This window comes from Sinocyclocheilus rhinocerous, unplaced genomic scaffold (genome assembly GCF_001515625.1).
Source record: "Sinocyclocheilus rhinocerous isolate Xijiao unplaced genomic scaffold, SAMN03320098_v1.1 scaffold996, whole genome shotgun sequence".
NCBI lineage: Eukaryota > Metazoa > Chordata > Actinopteri > Cypriniformes > Cyprinidae > Sinocyclocheilus > Sinocyclocheilus rhinocerous.
The window spans coordinates 827695-849974 of NW_015660490.1; the positions used below are offsets into that span (position 1 = coordinate 827695).

At 36.3% G+C, this 22280-nt stretch overlaps 2 protein-coding genes across 4 annotated transcripts in view; one reads left to right on the top strand and one right to left on the bottom strand.

Moving 5' to 3' along the window:
- The window catches only part of LOC107724960 (tumor necrosis factor receptor superfamily member 19-like), a 40932-nt gene extending 38612 nt beyond the window's left edge, over positions 1 to 2320 (top strand). The window contains exon 10 of one of the 2 annotated variants that reach the window (XM_016534058.1): positions 1615 to 1695. In XM_016534058.1, the coding sequence (XP_016389544.1) occupies positions 1615 to 1619 (5 nt within the window). In that variant the 3' untranslated portion in view covers positions 1620 to 1695. Of the gene's footprint in view, positions 1 to 1614 lie in introns of both variants that reach the window. The other variant, XM_016534059.1, reaches the window with a different exon arrangement.
- Positions 2321 to 2656: 336 nt separating this feature from the next.
- The window catches only part of LOC107724959 (mitochondrial intermediate peptidase-like), a 22358-nt gene continuing 2734 nt past the window's right edge, over positions 2657 to 22280 (bottom strand). The window contains exons 3-19 of one of the 2 annotated variants that reach the window (XM_016534056.1): positions 21161 to 21249; positions 20997 to 21083; positions 19813 to 19876; positions 19546 to 19728; positions 19251 to 19407; positions 19003 to 19051; positions 18581 to 18641; positions 18357 to 18409; positions 17860 to 18013; positions 17666 to 17743; positions 16798 to 17002; positions 16578 to 16687; positions 16252 to 16326; positions 15623 to 15739; positions 10465 to 10586; positions 9145 to 9218; positions 2657 to 2949 (exon numbers count right to left, since the gene is read on the bottom strand). In XM_016534056.1, coding sequence (XP_016389542.1) covers positions 2849 to 2949; positions 9145 to 9218; positions 10465 to 10586; positions 15623 to 15739; positions 16252 to 16326; positions 16578 to 16687; positions 16798 to 17002; positions 17666 to 17743; positions 17860 to 18013; positions 18357 to 18409; positions 18581 to 18641; positions 19003 to 19051; positions 19251 to 19407; positions 19546 to 19728; positions 19813 to 19876; positions 20997 to 21083; positions 21161 to 21249 — 1779 coding nt within the window. In that variant the 3' untranslated portion in view covers positions 2657 to 2848. The remainder of the gene's footprint in view (positions 2950 to 9144; positions 9219 to 10464; positions 10587 to 15622; positions 15740 to 16251; positions 16327 to 16577; positions 16688 to 16797; positions 17003 to 17665; positions 17744 to 17859; positions 18014 to 18356; positions 18410 to 18580; positions 18642 to 19002; positions 19052 to 19250; positions 19408 to 19545; positions 19729 to 19812; positions 19877 to 20996; positions 21084 to 21160; positions 21250 to 22280) is intronic. The other variant, XM_016534057.1, reaches the window with a different exon arrangement.

A 22280-nucleotide genomic window follows, 5' to 3' on the forward strand; every position in this document is an offset into this window, starting at 1 on the left:
TAGTAACACATACAGCTGTTCCCTCACCACAGTGCAACAGTGAAAAGGGACCCCTTTCAAACAGTGTCGCGTTCCAAACGTTGTTTAAGCAACATACACCGGTATTGCGGTATTTGAAAAATTCATAACAAAAATAAACGTATTCGGTATGAACCGGTATACCGCCCAGCACTACTTAATACATTAACTAATGTTAACAAGTTTAACATTGTGAAGTGTTAAAAAAAAATAAATCAAGTGAAATCTCCAATTGAGGGATTTATTATTAATATGCCTTATAAGCTGAACTATTAACATACGCAAAATTTCACAAGAGAATCGACACAGAATTCAAGCCATGAGCCGAATGGAAGCTGAGATGTTGAAACACTCCACTTCTGTGTTCGTTTATGAGAGCCAAAGCAAATGAGCAACTGACAAACTGTCTATGCCATCAAGAGCCGAGGGTGGTGTGTGTACACATGTGATCACAGGAAACAAAAGCCTTATGGTGAAAAGCCGAACATGAAAGGAACAAATTATTCAATTTCCTTGAAACACATAAGAGGGCCCTTTGTCAAACAATATGTCACACAACGTGCTGGTGTGAAACACGTGAAGTCATGCCTTCCCTACTCTGTTACCCTTCAAAATATCACCAGATAGCACTGAGATTTAAACACGATCAACCAAATGCTTGAAATTATATGGTGACGTAGATTTCTGTATTTGACTTTGATATGTAGGATTATAAACCAGAAAGGAAGCTGCCAGTAGTATTTAAAAAAAAGTTCTGTTATTAAGTTGTTCCAAATCTGCATGTTTTTTTTTTTCGTTAAAAGGCCCAAGGAGAATTTTAGCAATGTTATGGCTGTTCTTGTCTGTATAATGAAAATAACTGTGGAAAGCTTGAAAATGACTAAATAAAAAACATAAAAGCGGTTCAAACATACGTGACATGGAGGAAAAAACTAGATATCGTGGCCACAATTAAGAATTCGTTTCAACTTGACTTTTCCACATGACTTTTTCAACCGTGGCCATGTTTTATTCATTTCATTAACTTTACTACTGTTAATTTATGGCCACATTGCATTATTATTATTATTATTATTTTTAATTTAGTAAAATTTTAAAATCAGGGAAGGAACAAACTTTCTTCTGCGGAGCACAAAAGACCGTATCTTGATGAATGTTGATAACCCAACAGTTTTGGTTCCCATTGACTTCCATTGTATTTTTATTATTTTTTTGGAATACTTAGTCAATGGCTACCAGCAACTGTTTGGTTACCGACGTTCTTCAAAATATCTTTTGTGTTCCACAGAAGAAAGAAATTCATACAGGTTTGGGTGAACTTTAAACGAGGGAACGAATAATTAAGTCATAGGTACGAATTCTTAATTTGGTGGTGCTTTTTTGTGATTTCTGGAGCTTGAAAGTCCCAGTTCCCATTCACTTCCATTGTATAAAAATGGTGATCGATCACTTTAAGAGACCAGGCCGAATCTTGCTGTGCCTGTGCTAATTCACATAAATTAAAAGACTTCACGAGACATGTTTTAATTTACTTTGACTGATTCAGTGCCAAGAGATTAACAAGTTTGTTCTTGCACTCTTTTTGTCTCGTTCCAGGATGACCTACTCTTATCTCACCTGTTGTTGGTCTCTGAGAGCCCCTCTGGAGGTAGAAAGAGCAAAGGAAGATCCCACCTCAGATTACATCAGGCCACACACACTGAAAACGTGTGTTTTGCCGTCATTCTCCAGTTGTGTGTGACGCTCGCCAACAGCGGCCTAAAGAGACTTTATTAATGTGTAAACAAAAGCACACAAGACAAAAGATTGCTGTCTTTTGTAAAGAAAGCACTAGATGTTTAGTTATGTGCCCAAGCACTGACTACCTGTTGAAGTTAAGGTTCAGCTGCAGTCGACCTGAATGGTTTGCATTGCTCTTTGCAGTACATTCCAGTTCCATAGATCAACCTGCGCTTGTGTGTGCTGAACTGTAGATATTGTATTATAGGAAATAGAAGGACAATATTTTTATAATATAGATACCCATCTTGTGCCTTCACTCTTGCTTTTCGTAATGATGTATTGCGAATTCATATTTTGTTGCTCATCAAATTTGTAAATAAAACTTTATAAGCTTTGCTGGAGTATTGAATGAAAATGTCATGCACAAATTATCTAAAAATGATACAAACTTTAATATACAAAACACTATTTTTAGATATACACTAGGAGTAAATTAGCATCACTCCTTTTTTGAGGACAAAAAAAAAATGTTTCATTACTTACAATATTAAACCACTTTTATATAGCTCTCTCACACACACACACATCATTTTTATAATTAATTATTAAATGAATTGTATATACATTTAAACATTCACAAACATTTCCCCTCCAAATTCAGTAAAAATATTACTTTTACTCGGTATTACAGTATATTTTTGGTAATATAGTTAAAAAATAATTACAGGAATGCTACCAATGTTGTACTAAATTATTAAACATTTTATTTAATAGTTCAATTTCATACTTAAATGATTACATTTAGTAATTATTACATGTAGTACCACCAATGTTGTGTCATGTATAAGATTTATTCTGCATTTATCATTTTTATTTATTTATTTTGGTCAAAAAGCAAACAAATAGAACACATACATTTCAGATTTTTGTTCTTGACATGTTTTTTTGCGATTCACTAGTATATATCCCACAATGCACTGCTGTGAGACCGCTCAGTTTTGGTTCATAAACGCAGTCCTATCTCTAAACATGAATACTGACTGTTCAGCCAGTTGTAAAGACTGATTACCGTGAGGAAGATAAAAGTTATACTGCAATGAAAAATCCCTCAGCCCTCTGAGTCCATGATGAAGGTTTCAAAGTCAGGCTCCAGATCAGACACGAGGGCGTTGACAAAGTCCTCGATGGAGGGTCTTTTCTGCAACATGCCTGTACATGAATCAAGAGGGGCAAATTCCAGTTACATACACTCTCTCAAGCTTTAGCAGGAGGATTCATGATTTGTCTAGATAAATGTTTTCAATATACTTTGCATTAAATAATGTTAACTTCAAAAAAGCACTAAATCTAAGCAGCATTTACACTGGAAGAGACGCAGCATCTAAAAGGTCAGAGGTTTTATCTTCGCAGTGCTACATTTTAAAATGACAATATCGTCTTCCACAAGCTGACAGATATCTACTGCTGCCCAGCTCAGTGAACACAGTGCAGCTTAAATCAGTGTGTGTCATCCTGCTAAACTGTGCACACTCGATTTACAATTCCTCTCTGCTGGCGCTTTGAAGTCTGCTCATTTCCCGTTGTAGAGCTGCCAATGTAAATAGGCCCTCCTCCCTTCCCCCGCTTTCCTGCATGGGTCACCTCTAACACACACACACACACACACACACACACACACACACAGGAGGTCAAGTCCACACAGCTACAGGCTGCACTAAAATCTCATGCGACTTTGACACGAACGATACATGCTATGTATGTACATCTTTCCTAACCAATAAATCATACAATGAAACTAATTTAACAAGATATAAGATATCAATATTTTCTCTGACAATGATTTGGTTGTGATTCTGTACTCAATTACGAGATGAAAATCTGAAATCTGGTCACAATCACAATATGGCTTTATTTGATTCAATTATTTTCCTCCGATTTGTAATAATATATACACCGGGTGTAGATTTGTACAGAGCCCTTGAAGGGATATGATAATGGAAAAAATAAGAGATGAAAGGGAAAAAAAAAATATTTGGAAGTTTTTGCTTTCCTACAATAAACTCTGCATTCTCTCGCAAAGCATTTGCACTCTCTCGAAACAATTGTGTTCCCTTGAGAAAACGTTCACTTGCAAGACATTTTTATTCTTTCGCAAAAGTATTGAGAAACTCTGCATTGGCTCGCAAACGCATTTGTGCTCCCCCGAGAAACTTCCATGCTCTTGCATTATCTTTCAGAAGTATTGCATTCCCCGAACAACTTTTCATTCTCTCGCAAAAGTATTGCGTTTTCTTGAGAATGTTTGCATTCGCTCGCAAATCATTTTCATTCTTTCGCAAAAGTAGTGTGTGCCCCTGAGAAACTTTGTGTTCTCTTGCAAAACATTTTCATTATCTAGCAAAAGTATTGCGTTCCCGAGAAACTCTGCATTCACTCACAAATCATTTGCTTTCTCGCAAAACTATGGTGTCCCCTTGCAAGGGAAATGTTGCATTCTCTTGCAAAACATGCGCATTATCTTGCAAAAGTATTTTGTTCCCCCAAGAAACTTTGCATTACCTTGCAAAAGCACCGAAATACAGTTTTGCAAGCAAACACAAAGTTGCTTGCAGGAGAGCAAAAGGTTTGCGAGACAATGCAAAGCATTGAAATATAATTTTTCCTCCCATCTCACATTTTTTTTCCCGTCATCATGTCTCCTTTATGGGCTCCACAGATTTGGGATCTGGATTTGGTGGATTTTTAAACATAAGCTGCCAAATTGCCGCCAGGTGATTTCTGACCTTCTTGACATGAGTTGGGCATGAAAGATAAGGAGAAGCTAATATTAAAACCTGCCGCTTATATAATCACCTGTCTGACTTCAACTGCCAGCATTATGTCGGTAAAAGTAAGCATTACCTCCTCCAGCTGTACACCTTACTGTACTCAGGTTTTTTTTTTAAATGAATGCTACAGCCACAGATGCCGTTCAGAGAGCTGAAGACTGTTGCTTTAATCTCTGAGTGGATCACACAAGGACTAGACGTCTCCAGCTTCAATAGCACTTTCTATAATGATGCCAATTTCCTGAGCTCATTCTCGAGGGGATTCAGACTACAACCCAAACCACACTCACATTTTTTTTCCTTTTCCGAAACCAAAAATACACAAAATTAAATCAAGGCCATATCCAGTGAGAATAAAGATACCAGATAAATGTTCAGGGTGAACTTTACATTTGTGATGTTAAAGAGTTGGGCTACATTACGGTTTGCTTTCATCTCTGGAATGATCTAGATCATTTAGAGCAATTAAAATGTGTCAGCGTTTGTGTGCCAAAACTATACGTTTTTAAATGTCATACAACTATTATGCCTTAAACTGTAAATGCTTTGTATATAGTTTTTTTAAATTTTATCTTAACATTTCACCAGCTTATTTATTGTGTGCATGTGATAATTTTATAATACTCAAATAATGTATTAAACTATTGTCTATATAAATAAAAATATATAAATAAAACCCCCCCCAAAAATCGTACTCTTATCAACCCCATTGAAAAATACCATATAAAAAATATTATATATAATGTGTGATGTTTAAAAAAAGTTAATAATAAATAAATTATTTTTTAAAAAGCAAAAATATAAGTAACATTTAATATGGAAAAAAAGCTATATATGATCAAAGGTCATATAACAAACAATCCCACTACTAAAGTTTGACCCTACCACTGAGGAATAATTCATCTTTTTTATGTGGGATCATGATTAAACGGTTGACAGGATCAAACATTTGCAAGGATGGATAGACTCGCCATATTCATCAGTGCAGGTGCATTGTGTGTGTTTTATTATGAATCAAAGGGACTTTCTAGTTCAAGAAGTCCTGAACAATCCAGCTGTGTGTGCTGCATGAGGAGGCTCTCTGTGATTGGTCAGAAGAGCTCCTGACTGGGATTGGAGGATGATGAAACTAAGGACACATCAAAGTGAGACAGGCTCATCTCTCTTCAATTAATCCCTGTTTAAACGCGGTTCTTTGGCTCCTGTGCCGCGCACCACACCTTGAGCTTGTGCAGTTACGTGGGCACACAGACATGGTGGAACATGACTCAGGTAGCGCTGGTTTGGGTTTCATGTGAAACAGGACAGGATTATCAAGAGGTCAAGCGAGGACTTGACATAAAACACTATATGAAGTCTTATGCAACCGAACGGAGTTCAATGTTTCCACAGACTGAGATTCAGTGGTCCTGGTCTCTATGAACACTGCTTCAACTCAGGTTGAGCAATGTTTAAAGACTAAGAAGATAATTACAGCCTCCCTCCCAGCAGATGAAGAGATTTTCTGGTTACTCCACGGCTTTGACGTGCGCCTGCGTTTGTAACTATTTGAAACATGTCACGAGTTGAAAGCAGTAAGCTCATGATCTACCTGAAGGCTGAAATTACTTCATCACTGACTGTAATTAAAACTGGAGGTCTCAAAGCTTTGTCAAAAAAAAAAGAAAAAAAAAGCTCAAGTTTCAAGGATTATGCCACTGTGCATATGAATCATGTGGCGGCTTGAGATCTGTTCGACTATGAAAACTTTGAAAAAAGATTGTTCATGTAGATATAGTAATATATCTACATGAACATTATTTATAACAGTTTATATCACGCAATTCTGACTATTTTTTCTCAGAATTCTGAGTATGCATCTCGCAATTTTATGTTATGAGGATATGAATTTCTATGGAAGCATATTTTTTCTAAAAATATAAAAAAGTAATTGCAACTTTTTCATCTCACAATTCTGAGCTTACGGAGTTTATAAAGCAATTCTGAGTTTTTAGAGTTTATAAAGCACGTTTTTTTCCTTCAGAATTGCAAGAGAAAATGTCCGAACTGTGAGATAAGAAGTCATAATTACTTTTTAATTTGTTTATTCTATGGCAGAAAAAAAGTTGAAAAATAAACATATTTCGTATATCATGTTCTGAAGCATGATTTGAGATGATCACATCTAACTGTTTGTACATTTACATAGCTAATTTGTACAATTTTACATCGCTAATGTAATGCTTATTTAATATATTAAATATAATAGTGGATAGTGATTTTTTTGTATTTGTTTTTTGCAAACGTACTTGAAGAAATGTATAAACCTCCCATTGATTTACACTAATAAAACGCTCAGCATTCAAAACCCCACAGCAATGACGTCATCATAAAATTTGCATATTGAATTGTGGTTCATCTTGCTGTCCGTGCAAGATTTTTACATTACAAAACATAATTTAGAAGTAATAGGCTACTTTCTGTCCCGTTTTGATCCCCTCATTGAAATGCTCTGTTTGAATAGGCGACTCGGAAGTAAACGCCCACTGCTATGATTGGATAACAGTTGTGTATGTTTGACAGCCTACAGCCTTCACACTTCATAAATGGACGCTGCTGTGATTTAGGTTAAAAACGTATAAATACTCAGTACATATCAAATGATCTGCAATAACAGACAAAGCAACAGTGACCACCTAATAAAAAGTTATTCACACTTGTGTGGTGTGACATTACTGTCAGATCCAATATAGTCTGTACAGCATCGTCTTTTAGTTTCAATCTTTCTGAAAATCCTGCATCGGATTGTGATTTGTTTGTAAATGATCCGCGGTAAAATGAAGTTAACAAAGGACCAAGTTCTTATTTGACACGATCTGGAACTTCATTAAAAATAAAATTCACTCTTTCCTAATGTTAGGATCAGAAGGAAGGCGATGCAAAGATTGTGTTTTTTCACAACTTGGCACTGCAGCGCTTCTTCTTGTCTTCGGAGCCATCTTTATCGTTTGGTTTCTGGGTAGACCTGCGTTTGCCTCTCTCGTTATTTAACCACTATTACGTCATAAGCTGTTTTTACACTGTAAAAAAAAATAAAAATCTGTGACATTTACGGTAAAATACCGGCAGCTGTGGTTGCCAGAACTTCATTTATAGCTGCCTTTACACAATACTATGTCAACGTGTTGATTCTTGTGAGCAGCTGACTGAAAACAAGACACGCACTAAGCAGCATGGCAACGATTAAGCTCCTCTCAGGCATTTATGCATTTATGCACAACCATAACATAAATATTAACTTAGCTAAAACATTTTTTTTTTTGCTACTGGTATTTTCAGGAAATGCTAATCCAGCATTTGTGATGTTATTTATAAGATCTGCCTTTCTTTGTGATACATTTTTGATGAATATGAATGCAATTTTTTCCTATTAAGGCATGTTTGAAACTAAGGTGAACCTGACCCTCCTGTGATCCTCTATCTAAAACTCATACATGTCACCATCTGTGTGCTACAGTGCTAAAACATATCCCAGCCCAGGTGCTCGAGTCAGCTATTGTTCTTTCAGTCTGTCCTTCAACACTAAAATAGAGGTCCCTGGGAAAGCTGAGGGCCATGAAAGACGCCTCTGTGCCGCCCATGGCTGGAGAACACAGGGCTTCAGTCAGCATGGCCGTCAGTCCGTCACTTTCCTCTCTCTGCTATGCCATCTAATCCAGCCTGGACTTTTCAGCACCAGAGGCCTGGGATCCGGCCAGCTCAGAGCGAGGAGCCTGGCAGATAAAAACAGCCCAGGCTACAGACTCTCTCTAAGGTGGCTCTTGTTCCACTGCGGTCTGGCACAGAGGAGGGGGCACGGGGTGCACTGAGGAGAACCCCTCTGAACCGGAAAGTTAACAGTGAAAAATACAAGTAGCTAAGGAATCAGAAAATAAGGAAGGGAACACACTAATGTAGAAATTTCAGTTGCAGTTTTAATTATGTTCAATAACTGCATTAACAGCTAATATGGGAAGTCGTGGCCTAATGGTTAGAGAATCGGACTCGTAACCCAAAGGTTGCGGGTTCGAGTCTCGTACCGGCAGGGATTGTAGGTGGGGGGGGTGAATGTACAGTGCTCTCTCCTACCTTCAATACCACGACTGAGGTGCCCTTGAGCAAGGCACCGAACCCCCAACTGCTCCCCGGGCGCCGCAGCAAAAAATGGCTGCCCACTGCTCCGGGTGTGTGTTCACGGTGTGTGTGTGTTCACTGCTGTGTGTGTGCACTTTGGATGGGATAAATGCAGAGCACTAATTCCGAGTATGGGTCACCATACTTGGCCACATGTCACTTCACTAATATTAACATTTTTTTTCAATCCCAGTGCTGGGAAATTTGTCATCCACAGAGCATCTTTTCTTACCCCAATAGTAATTATTATTGCTGTAATATAAATAGCCTCTTGGCAAATTATTGTAGGTTAATACATTTTGACATTACATGCACTGATGAATCATTCAGTATAACACCAAGAACACTCTTTAAGGGACAAAGAAATGGCAGTGACTGAACTGACACTGCGCTCATTCTCTCAGGTGCAGACTTCTTTTCTTACCTTCCACCATCAGCATGGGCTCCTTCCCTCCCCCATGAGCCAGCATCTCTCTGCGGTAACGCTCTCCGGTTTCCCTGCAACAACGTGAGCAGACAGAGGTTTACTTTACACTACCAGCATCGTTCCCACAATCCAAGCCCATAAACCCTTATGTTCCCTCTCTAACTGCCTGACATGTCCAAAACTGTCCAAACAAAAGGAAGTGCTAAAGAACAAAACCACAGCAGAGTAGTTAAGATATCCTGGTATTTTTAAAGACCCCATGAAATGAAAACAGGAGTTTTGTGGTTTTCAGTCTGCGCCTGTTAGCTTCGAGGACATCTTTATGTTAGTACACTCTTAAATCTTAGCAAAATCCACTTTTAGATATGCACATTTATAATCTAAAGTTTATCTCTTCCGAGGGAAAAGAAACAAATATATCAAGTAATTTAATGCGGTATGGCATACAGAGTTCATTCATTAGATGAATTTCATGGTTGCATGCACTATTAAAAATAAAGGTTCTTTATTGGCATCTATGGTGCCATGAAGAACCTTTAACATGGATAATGGATAAAATATATTTTACAACCTTTATTTTTAACTCTCTGGTGTTGTGCGAGTGGTGGTCAATATTTTTTTTAATGAAATGAATGTACTATAATTTAGTTTGATAATTTTTTTGTATATAATATTCTGTATTGTTAGGGGACATTATGGTTCTAAATTATATTAGTGGAATAGTTATGATACATTTGTTACCTGTTAACCACTTTCTGAGCATATTTTTGAATATAAACTGTCATAAAACTGGAATGCTTTTATTAAGTTTGGTCTCTCTTTAAAGAAGACAATTGGCAGATTATTGCTGAAGTGAAAATGTGAAACTCAACTTTAAAAAAAAAGTTATAAATTTTAAGTTTATTTTTATGAAAATAAAATATTTTACAATTGTATATGATACTAAACTAAAGCCATACATCTAAACAAGTTGTGTTCCAAATTTGAGTTTGATATCTCAAAAAATGAGCTTTCAGTAAGATTTTGTTTGGGTGCAGTACCAAACGTTTCTACTAGATTAAATTTGCTTTCCATTCATTTCCAATGCGGTCATTTTTGAACAGTAAAACTGTCATTTTTATTCAGGACCATTTAACCATTTCAAATCATGTCCATTATTTTTTTTCTTCTTGTGTTCAGATAGCAAGTGCCAAAACTTTTACCAAGTTTCATACCTTTGACTGAAGAACACCAGAGGGTTAAGAGTGTTCAAACTTTAGGAAAAAAACAAAAAACAATGTAGTAGCATTACAACTAATGCATGTGTCTTTCACAAACCTGTTGAGGGGGTCTTTATAGAAACACTGCTTCCACACCATGGAGGCCACCGCCCGTGACATCAGGTATGAGTAGTACTTCGCCCCATAGCCGACAAGATGACTGAACCTCAGCTGCCAGGCCTGCAGAGACAGGTGCAGGTGAACTAATCACAAGCTGCCGTAGGAATATTCCTATAACATCTCTGTAAACCCTTGCCAAGTTATTTCCTAACCTGGAAACATGCTGATGCTAACAACATTTAATTTCTCAGCTGCAACTGTGACCCAACTAAATGGAAGAGTCAAGTTATTGCCACACAATGCCTTCAGGACCACATTCATCACTAAATATTTACATTCCCAGAGCACAAATGGTGCAAAGCCTATTCCCATGGCTACTTTACTTTGAGCAAAATGAAAGAGACTGATAATGTTTTGGGTGGGTGCAAGTTGGGGAAGTATTTTGCTATTAAAACACAGGCTAGACTTGTGTCGAAAGAGCTCAGTAGTTCAAACGCATCACTGAGGAATGAAGACGTGCTTAGACACCCGCTGTTACCATTATCCCTGCAGGAAATGAACAGAGCACACTACGCTTGATATGACAGTAAATAGGGGCAACAAACCTGTTGGTATATGATAATATCAGTTTATAGCTACAGCTAATCTAACTGGGTGTCTGGGTTCATAAAGTCAGCAAGTAAGATGGTCTGGTTTTTACTGAACGAAGAAAGACATTCTTCATCACTGTCATTACAGGTGTGGTGGAGCCATTGAATGTTAAGTGGACGCCATTCGAATCTCTTTCTGTTCTGTGGCTCTCACATGCTGTTTTGACACAGCCCTGATGCTCATGCAGGATACACATACCTGAATTTGACTAAATTTAAGGCAATCTAAAACCCCAACCACCTAAAATCAAGTGACTGTCTACTGTATCTGACAAATAAAATAAAAAAATTTAGTATAAACATTAAGGCCTACATTTTCATATCAATGTTATTTTAATACAAAAACTAAAACCCTCCCCCCAAAAAGCAAAACACAACAAACCTAAAACAAACAACTGACATCCAAGTGGAAAAAAAAATATTTCAAACAGGAAACAAACAAAACAAACCAAGAAACAAACAAAACAACAAAAGAAAGAAACAAAGGAAAAAAACAAACAAACAAAAAGCAAACCAAGAAAACAAAATAAACCAAGCAGCAAACAAAAAACAATCGGAGAAACAAAACAGCACACCAAGAAACAAACAAAACAAAAAAGACAAATCAAGAAACAAACCAAAACAAGAAACGAATCCAAACAAAAACTAACCCATTTCACACCGCAAGAGCTTCACGTCAGCGTAACTACAGCGTCACTGCAGCTGCAGACTTGCGAGAGTATTCACACTGCAGTGTTTGTACAGCATCACAGCAGCGGCTCCAAAGCTACATATTTCTTTACAAAGACAACTATAAATTTGTTTTTAGAAGTTGGTCAGTTATAAACTTGGAAAGTCTTTAAAGTTTGTTAACACGGCGATTCGCATGTATATGGTAAACAACAAAAACAGCTCCGATCATGTCGTTTCAGTCATACTTTGATACAGAATGTGCTGTTTGCAAGTTTTTTTTGTTTTTTTTTTAAATGGGTAAATCTTCAATACATATTTTTGATTCTTCATTTTCTTGTCTGTCATACTCCAATTCTTGTTAAAACACACTAGACATGCTTATTATGTGCATTTTTTGTAGCACTTTTTGTGTGAAATCATATATATTTTGTAAATCAAAAGTGTGCTGTCATGGAGCGTGAGTGGCGCAGCAAAAACTATTTTAGAAACAAAACACACAAACAAACCAAGTTACAAAACCAACAAACCATGAAAAAAAACAACTATACAAGAAACAAACAAAACAAAGCTCAATGAGTCGGCTATATACAACAGAGGGCATTTGCTCTTATCACAGGGCCTGGGGCAACATTCTGTTCACTGTTCCATACCAAGTGCAAGTGACCTGACATTAGGCTTATTTACAGTTCGCCAAATACACGATTTACATTATAATGTTGCAACCACCTGAACAAAAGAATTTTACAGATACACGTGTTATATAACTGTACTTTTGTAGTAGGTACATTTTAAATGCATTGCTATCATGCTACAGGATATTAAGGACTCCGCAAAGACATCTGCCTCTAATGATTACTAAGGGACATGCTGGACTGACTGAAGTCTGTTCTGACGCAGAATGTGTGTGTTAAGTGTTCCTCTGCAAAGTTGTTGAAGAGAGCCAGGGTTGTGTAAACAGCACTATGAGAGACACATTATGGTTGGAGAAGGTGAAACTGCTGTATAATACAGAGTTAAGCCCCAGAGTATCAGTAAGACATATCCCATATGGCCCCTAATGACTTCAGTAAGCTCAAATGCACTCCTGCAGTAATGAAACATCTGAAAGCTAAACATTAGCAAAGCAGAACAGCTACTACACTATCAACACCCGCCTAAAATCTGTATTCCATTATGGAACTATTTTCACTGCAGATGGGTCCTGTCAGGCTGCTGGCCATCAGATAATTTCAAATGTACATTTATAAGAATTTCACATTCACAGAACTTTAGATAAGGGCCTTGAACTAACAAAAAGGACCAAATCTAACTTGGTATTACCATGCTTTTTGGACTTGCTCTTTGCATCCCGTGATGTATCTCAGCAGCCAGAGGAATGCAACTCTGTGTGTGAATGTTCCCAAATATTAGCAACAGGACAAGAACTTCCATCTGGTCCATGTTTTTAACAGCTGCCATTATCTTCCAGAACACTATTAATGCCCTAGTATCAGTCGAATCAACGTCAACAAAAGTCAAACAACTGTAAATACAGCTCTCTCTGTGAATCATAATCCGTCATTGGCCGCAATCTTTTATTAGTGGTCTGGCATCACTATTATTACTCATATTAGTATGAAACTCTTGTGCCATTTGTGGTAAGACATAAAATGATACCTCAATTTGTTTGTTAAAGATCATCCAGGTAACAACACAGTATTAAGAATCAAGCATAAGTAAACTTTTGAACGGGGTAATTTTTCTAAATTCAACTATTATTTTCTCTTGTGGACTATATGTAAACGTCTTTTATGTGAAATATCTTATTCAGGTCAGTACTAAATAAAAAATAACATGCATTTTGTACGATCCCTTAAAATAATGAACATTTTGCAGATACTGTAAAGTGTATATAAAATGTTGATCACAATTGCACATCAAAAAATCCTGGGGAAAAAAAAATATTAAGAAGCACAACTGTAGTCAACATTAATAAAAATAAGAAAATGTTTCTTGAACAGCAAATCAGCATATTAGAATGATTTCTGAAGGATCATGTGACACTGAAGACTGGAGTAAATGATGCTGAAAATTCAGCTTTGCGTCACAGGAATAAATTACATTTCAAAATATATTAAAATAGAAAAGAGAATTTTAAATTGCAAAATGATTTCACAATATTACAGTTTTACAGAATTTTTTTATGAAATAAATGCAACCTTGGTGAGCATAAGAGACATTATAAAAACATTAAAAAAATACTGACCCCAAACTTTTGAAGGTTAGTGTACATTGGAAGGAGGGATCAATAAAAATGTTCCCATGTGCGTCATGAAAAAACTGTCTGGTTTTATATCTTTACTGCAACAAAATGATGTGTCAAAAGAGCTGTCATTCTTCAATAGAGTGACATGCGGAGGGTTTTACAGCCATATGTGGACTGAGGAAAGCTTTCAGTTGTTCTTTAGTAGGCACTAAAACATGCATCCTACAGGAACGAAAGACACACGCATACTATTAGCTGCGTTCCCGTGAGAGGCAGTAATAACGGATAAAAAGGGAGGAGCTGGGTGATTTAGAGGATGGTAAAGACATTATGGCTGAAGCAATTAAAGAGAGAGGAGAATATTTAGAGTTGGGGGAGGCCTGATTCCCAGTGGCTCCACATAATTACAGGCCAGGATGAATGGTTTATGAAGGCCATTCTGAAATAAAATGTGTTTTAGATAGTTCCAGTTCTCAGGCGGCCATCTCGACAGTGCTGAGAAAAGCATTTCAAACTGTTTTCCCTTCCAAAAAGACTCTGAAAGAAGAGTTTCAAATCTTTCCCCCAGGGAGTGCTTCTTCAAATTATATCTCCGCTTTGTTATTGCAGAAAAGGCCCCCGAAAAGGGCCGGAGAGCGGAGAAAAGCATTTTAATCCTTTAACCGTGCAGTGTCTGTGAAAGATGTGGAAAACCACACGGCGGGAAAGGGGCCAAAACTAAACTACCTTAGTGTGTTGATGTGTTTTTGTACTTCAGTAGCGGGAGTATAAGATGTTATTAAGGATTAGTCAAGGAACGACTCCCAAACATTCATTAACTTCAATAACGGCAATGGATCACTTCATTTCAGGGCAACAGACCACCTACATACAGTATGGGGAGATGTGCTTTTTATGAAACACTGATTTCTAGGAAGCATTTAAAGGCAGAGTAAGTGATTTCTGGTAGCCAATGTTGATATTTGAAATCACCAAAACAAACACGCCCCTACCCCAAAAGGGTCTTGCCCCTATTTTGATAGCTCCGCCCCACATATACGTACGCAACCCAGGCAACGATTAGTTCTGTGAAACAAAGCAAAACCAATGTTACACCATGTCTACACACGGTGTTACTCACCTATTGAGAAGAAACAAAGCAACCTCGCCGTCCGATCGCAGGCCTCCGCTCCTTGAGTTCTCTCCAGCGCTGGAAAGCTGATCCGATATTTACACGGGTCCTACTTCTTGCCTTATCGTGCCGCAGACGTTTTCCTCTTTAGTTTTTTATCTGCCATCTCTATCTTTCAATCTCTCGGCTCGGCTAATGTCCGTCCCATGCACTGAAAGCTCTCTCCTCCACATCACGAGTAAACACGCCTCTTATTGCTGATTGGCTACAAGTTTGTTTTGCTATTCGGCCCGAATCGGTTTTCTAAAGTGTTTTTGAAAAATCACATACCCTGCCTTTAATAACTAACAAATAATTCTAAGGTATCCTTAAGACCATATATAATGTCTAAGCAAAGATTTCCTATACCGATTTTGAAAATTCAAAAAATTGGCAGAAAAAAAAAAAACATTATTTGATTTAAATGAAACACACGTACTGTATTGGTGACATATGGCAGGCCATAATACTTCTTCTGCATGTCTATCATGATATCTGTAGTTGATCGATTTTGTGGTTTTCCATGATAAACCTGATCCATGATTGCATAGAAAACCTGAAGAGAACCATTTACATATTAGATAAACCATTTCTGAATATGTTACATTATATATTGTTCAATATTAGCTTTTTTATTTTGGGAAGCAGAAAATATTAGAGCATATATTTTCCAAATCGATTCTTCCTAACAGTGTCTATAAATGTTATGTTTTAAAAGTACAGAAACATTACTTAAATGGTTTAAAATTCATTCATTAAAATGTTTTCATGCCTGATTTTACAATCAACACTGGATCCTCACTGTGAAATTAAACAAAAAAATAAAAAAAATTATAATATTGGTCATCACCATAGTTATGGGCCCTAGTTAAAAAGTAATTATCAATACCAGCTAATACTTTTGTAACAGTGCATACTTACAGTATGGCCCTGCAAATCAATTTAAAAAAAAGAATAATTCTCTCTCCTTTGAATCTTATGGTCATTTATGTTGTATTTTATACTCCAAAATTGTGATTTTGATTTGATTGTGATTTTTTCTCAGTGTTGAATGAGAACATCTGGTACCTGAAGTTGAGTGTCAGCTGCACCACAGACCTTCTTGGACTCACAAAGACGGGCCACCATGCTTTGTGGCAAAGGCTGTGAGAAATGATACAGAATCAAACTATAAATACACATCAAATTTTAATTTATATGAACCGTTCACCCAAAAATGAACACAAAGTTACTTCAGAAGACTTGGGGATAAAATGTATGAATCATATTCATACATTCTGAATTTGTTGTAGTTGAAAAAAGTGACTTGCATTGAATTCAAAATGAGTTTTGAAATAATGATCATACTGATCATCATGACCAACATGAACACTGCAGTGCAGCGTAGAGTGTACCTGTCCAGTCTGATAGTGGCGAGCGAACTGACTGATCACACGATAGTCTGTGGCAAAATATTCCATTAGAATAGAAGGTACCTCTGCAAAATCAGTAACACACCGTGTTCCTAAAGAGAGAAACAATATCACTGTGATTATGCTGCTACAGGTACATTTCAAAGCTGAAGACCACACATCTGAACAAACTGAGCTCATTTTTGTAGTAATCATATCATACCCGTCACATGTTGGTAGCGGGTGCGTCCCAGCATGGAGTGCATGGCATGGCCCATCTCATGGAAGAGATTTTCCATCATGCCCGGGCTGAGCAATGTGGGAGCAGACTGTGTGGGGTGAGGCAGGTTCAGCATCAGGACAACTATCGGCAGCTGATACTGCCCATCTTCTAGCTGCCTCCCGCCACGAATAGTGAAGTGGCAGTCCTGAGTGGCACACAAAAGAAACTGGGTTGATCAAAACTGACTGACTGCAATAAAAAAAATGTAATTCCTGAATAAATCAGTGTTTTTGAACAAATCGCTCGAGTGAATTATTCAATGACTCCCACATAATGACAGTGTTTTTTCATTAATGAATCAATGTTTTTGAACAAATTAAGTAAATGATTCAATGACTCTCTCACAAAGATACTTGTTAATACTTTCCGTAATCTTTCCCTAACAAATCAGTGTTTTTAAATAAATTGTTTGAGTGAATTATTCAATGTCTTCCTCATAAAGACAGCAATCTTTCCTTAGTGAATCAATGTTTTTGAATGAATTGAGTAAATGATTCAATGACTCACACATATAGATAGTAACTTGTTTCTTTCCTTAATGAACCAGTGTTTTTGAATTTCTTGCTTGAGTGAATGATTCAATGACTTACCCATTAAGTCATTTTTTTCCAGAATGAATCAATGTTTTTGAATGAATTCGTTGAGTGAATGATTCAGTGACTCATAAAAATAGTAACTTGTATCTTTCCTTAATAAATCAATGTTTTTGAATGAACTGGTTGAGTATAATGTTGTATAACAAATACTAATTTGAGATGGACAAACCAATGGCACTAGAAGTAGATGGGCTATCGGAGTCCTTCTTTACCTGGTGAGGTTTGTCTGGTCTGTAGAAGAAGTCACAGTAGATGTATCCCAGCAGTCCCTCTGTTTCATGCACCACAGCCTGAAGGAGCAATGCAAAATGGCAAGTGACATTAGAAATGAAGTTGGCTTGACCCGAAGATGAGCTCTTATTTTAGCCCACTGGGTTTGATATTCAAGTATAAAGTGTGATCTCACCAACTTGCGCACATCTTCGCTCCAAACCTCCCCCACACTGGGCTGCTCAGCCAGCAGTGATACACCATACAGCTGCGTGAAAAGACCATTCAGACCTTCCATACACGCTCCCAGCGAGAAGTACGGACTGTACAGGCTTGGCTCTATGTTGAATCTGCAGAGATAAAACACAACATGTCATGTTATTAAACCCTTAACGTCAATACACAAATTTTTCTCACCGAGAACACAGACTACAAAAGAGAGATTACAAAAATGTGAAAATAAATGTAGAAATCATGTAGCACAAAGCTTTAAATAATTAAAGTTTAAAGTAACTGTTTTGTATTTGAATACATATTAAATTGTAATTTAATCCTATGATGTCAAGGCTGATTTTTTTTCAGCAGCTGCTTAATATTTATATGGAAACCTTGATACATTTTCTTTAGGGTTCTTTGATTAATAGAAAGTTCAAGTATAGTTCATCTGTCTCATGCTTTTCTCAGATCTCTTACCTTTCTGCACGTATCACACCACTGAAATACGGATGGTCCCATGGCATTAGCTCCTACAGAGGAAGATTTAATCCTGGTTTAATTCTTCTGTAGAGCAATGGACTATTTCTCACTTAAACTTGCAGGTTATTAGTAAGTGCAAAATTGTCTATTTCTAACATTCTACATGCTGCAATCAGATGATATGAAAATCCAAATATCGCAGATAAATGAGCAGTGCTTACAGGATTTCTGGGGTTGAGTTTTGTCTTCATTTCCCTCATCATTTCAAAATCCTTTTCCGTCCTAAAGTTGACAGAAATTTCAGTTCACATATTACATAACAAGTATAAACATTGCAGTTTATATTATAAAAATATGTACACTATACAAAAGTTATATATGCATGTTTTTTTTTATATACATATAATTATCAATCCAAGCCACCAATACAATAGTGTTTAGACTTTATTATTGCCACGCTGTTATCCATAAATAACGTAGTTGACAGTGACACCTAGTGGCATCTGCTAGAATAAGATTTTTTCAGGAGATAAATGTTACACTTTCTTTAAAAACATTATAACTTTTGCACATAATATATATTTATTATTCTGTACCAGCAGCTTAAAGCAATTGACAAAATATTGAAGAGAGAAAACTCAACCTGTCTGAGAGCTTGTCTGTGATCTGCTGTAAAAAACTCATAACTGCCTCTGTGGAGAAACAGACCTATAATATAATATAATGTAATGTAATACATAAAACATAATTAGTTAATATTGTATAAATAATGTTATTCTTGCAGTTCTGTTTGTAGAGAAACAACACATTTCAAGTTTAAAGGTAGAAAATGAAAATGAGTAAACTTAAAAAAAAAAGAAAGAGAGACTATTTCAGAAGAATATAGTCTACCTGGGCTTTTGGCCATGGTTCCTTTTAATGCTCTATGTGCATAAGATTCATAACCAACCAAGCGAGCCAATTTATCTCTACAGGACAGCAGTTCCTCAAGTATGTGCATCACATTTTCATTTGGGTAGAGGAAAACTTTATATGCAACTTCCCTGACCTGAAAAATATGTGCACAGACCAAAAACACTAGTTAGTCCACAACAAAGCAACCTGAAAATTGACATCAACCTAATTTCAATCAATCTTTATGCAACTTCATTGAAAAAGTTTCTACTAATTAAGGAAAGCGATCTACCAGATCATCAGGTGCATCTGCATTCAGCCCTCCGATCTGAATGTAATTCCCGTCTTTAGTGAAGTGCTGGTGAATGTGTTCAGGAAGAGCTCTCTTCTCTATTCTGTTGGGCATGTGGCAGCTCATGAGAAACTGATTGCTCAGATCCAGCAGCTTCACATTCAAGTTCACAGCCTCTTTCCTCTGTGAAAAAGAAATCTGTGAGATGCATAGCGGTGTCTTACACTGAGATCACTCGAAATGTATAATTAATACAACAGTTCAGACCTTTTTTTTATCCAGATGGATTCCACTTATCTCGAAGTCAAACAGAAATAGTTCAGCCACTCTTCTGCATGAATAAAACATTATAGTGTTAATATTCAAACATTCTTTTTTTACAAAGAAAACATTTAAATAAGATGCAACTTTTAAGCTTCATATACTATGCCTGTGGTTAGACCTTATATAAACGCAATAACAAAGAAATAAATGGCATGGAATGGCATAATGCACAACATCTGCATCATTATCACGGCTAATTTATCCACCTTATTTTTCAACTCGGAAGTAAGCTGTTTTCTGTGAATATGCAAGACTTCACTTCATTAAAGGGATAGTTCACCCAAAAATGAAAATTTGATGTTCATCTGCTTACCCCCAGGGCATCCAAGATGTAGGTGACTTTGTTTCTTCAGTAGAACACAAATTATGATTTTTAAGTCCAGCCGTTGCAGTCTATCAGTCGTATAATGCATGGCAATGGTAACAAAATCTATGAGAGTAAAAAAAACATGCACAGACAAATCCAAATTAAACCCTGCGGCTCGTGACGACACATTGATGTCCTAAGACACGAAACGATCGGTTTGTGTTGCGTGCGCTCAAAGACAGTTGGACATAGTGGTGTATTAGAGGTAAAAAATGATCGTTTCGTGTCTTAGGACATCAATGTGTCGTCACGAGCTGCAGGGTTTAATTTGGATTTGTCTGTGCATGTTTTTTTTACTCTCATAGATTTTGTTACCATTGCCATGCATTATACGACTGATAGACTGCAACGGCTGGACTTAAAAATCATAATTTGTGTTCTACTGAAGAAACAAAGTCACCTTCATCTTGGATGCCCTGGGGGTAAGCAGATAAACATCAAATTTTCATTTTGGGGTGAACTATCCCTTTAACCACTGTAGGGAAATAAGGAGAAGAATAACAAAGTGCAGTAAACAACAACATTGTTTGTGCTTCAAACCAGTGTGTAGAAATAAGACAATACATAAAAATAATATAGTAAGAAACACTAGTTTGTAATATCAAGCAGCAAAACGAGCTGTTTTGTACAGCGAAAAATAGCTGGAAGAGGATGACACCGGAAGCCAGACACATTCAGTTTGACAAATGGTCGCGCCCGCTCTTATGGGAAAAATAAGGTGGATATATTCAAATAAACTAGGAGGAGGTCTGATTTATACCTTGTTTCTGGGTCCAGTTTGGAAAAGATCTCTTCGTTATCCAGCAGGTCCTTTAAGCTCTTACACAAATCAACATTGGTATTGAGCCTGTAAGAGAGATTAAAAACTTAAAGATCTCAGGAAAAACATATATTAAAATAAGTGGATATAAACTCAAGGCCCACCTCTCCACCATAGTGCCAATGTTTATACAAGTCCTTTCTGAAGCCTCCCGGTACGACGGGTCGGGATGTGCCACTTTAATAAAGTCTGCCTACAAAAAAAAAAAAAGATAAACATTTTAAAAATATGACATATAAAATGAAAATATATACATATAAAAAGAAGGATATTTTATGTATTTTGATATATACATTATTAATGTTTTTGAAAGAAGTCTCTTATGCTAATCAAGGCTGGATTTATTGATCTTGCAATACAGCAAGACAAAGATAATGTGAAATAGTATTACAATTTAAAATAACTGCTTACTATTTGACTATTTTAAAATGTAATTTAGTCAGTCTTCACGGTCACATGATCATTCTGAAATCCTTCTAATTTGATGATTTAGTGATCAAGAAACATTTCTTATTATCATCATCAATGTTGAAATGTAATATACTACCATTCAAATGTTTAAAAAAAAAAAAAAATTATTGTTTTTATTCAGCAAGGATGCATTCAATTGATTGACAGTACAGCCATTTATAATGTCACAGATGAATTCTATTTCAAATAAATGCTTTTCATTTTTTAACTTGAATATTCATCAAAGAATGTTGAAAAAAAAATGTATCACTGTTTCCACAAAATTATTAAGCAGCGCAACTTTAATTTAATTCATCTTAGCCATCACAGGAATAAACATTTTAAAATATAAATATTCCAATAGAAAACAATTCTTTTAAGCTGTAATAACAATTCACAATATTACTGTTTTTATTGAATTTTTAATTAAAAAAAATGCAGCTTTGGTGAGAATAAGAGACTTCTTTCAAAATAAATAATAATAATATTAATAATATACGTCTATAACATACAGTATATAGATCTATCTATCTATCTATCTATCTATCTACAGGTGCATCTCAATAAATTAGAATGTCGTGGAAAAGTTCATTTATTTCAGTAATTCAACTCAAATTGTGAAGCTCGTGTATTAAATAAATTCAATGCACACAGACAGAAGTAGTTTAAGTCTTTGGTTCTTTTAATTGTGATGATTTTGGCTCACATTTAACAAAAACCCACCAACTCACTATCTCAACAAATTAGAATACTCCATAAGACCAATAAAAAAAA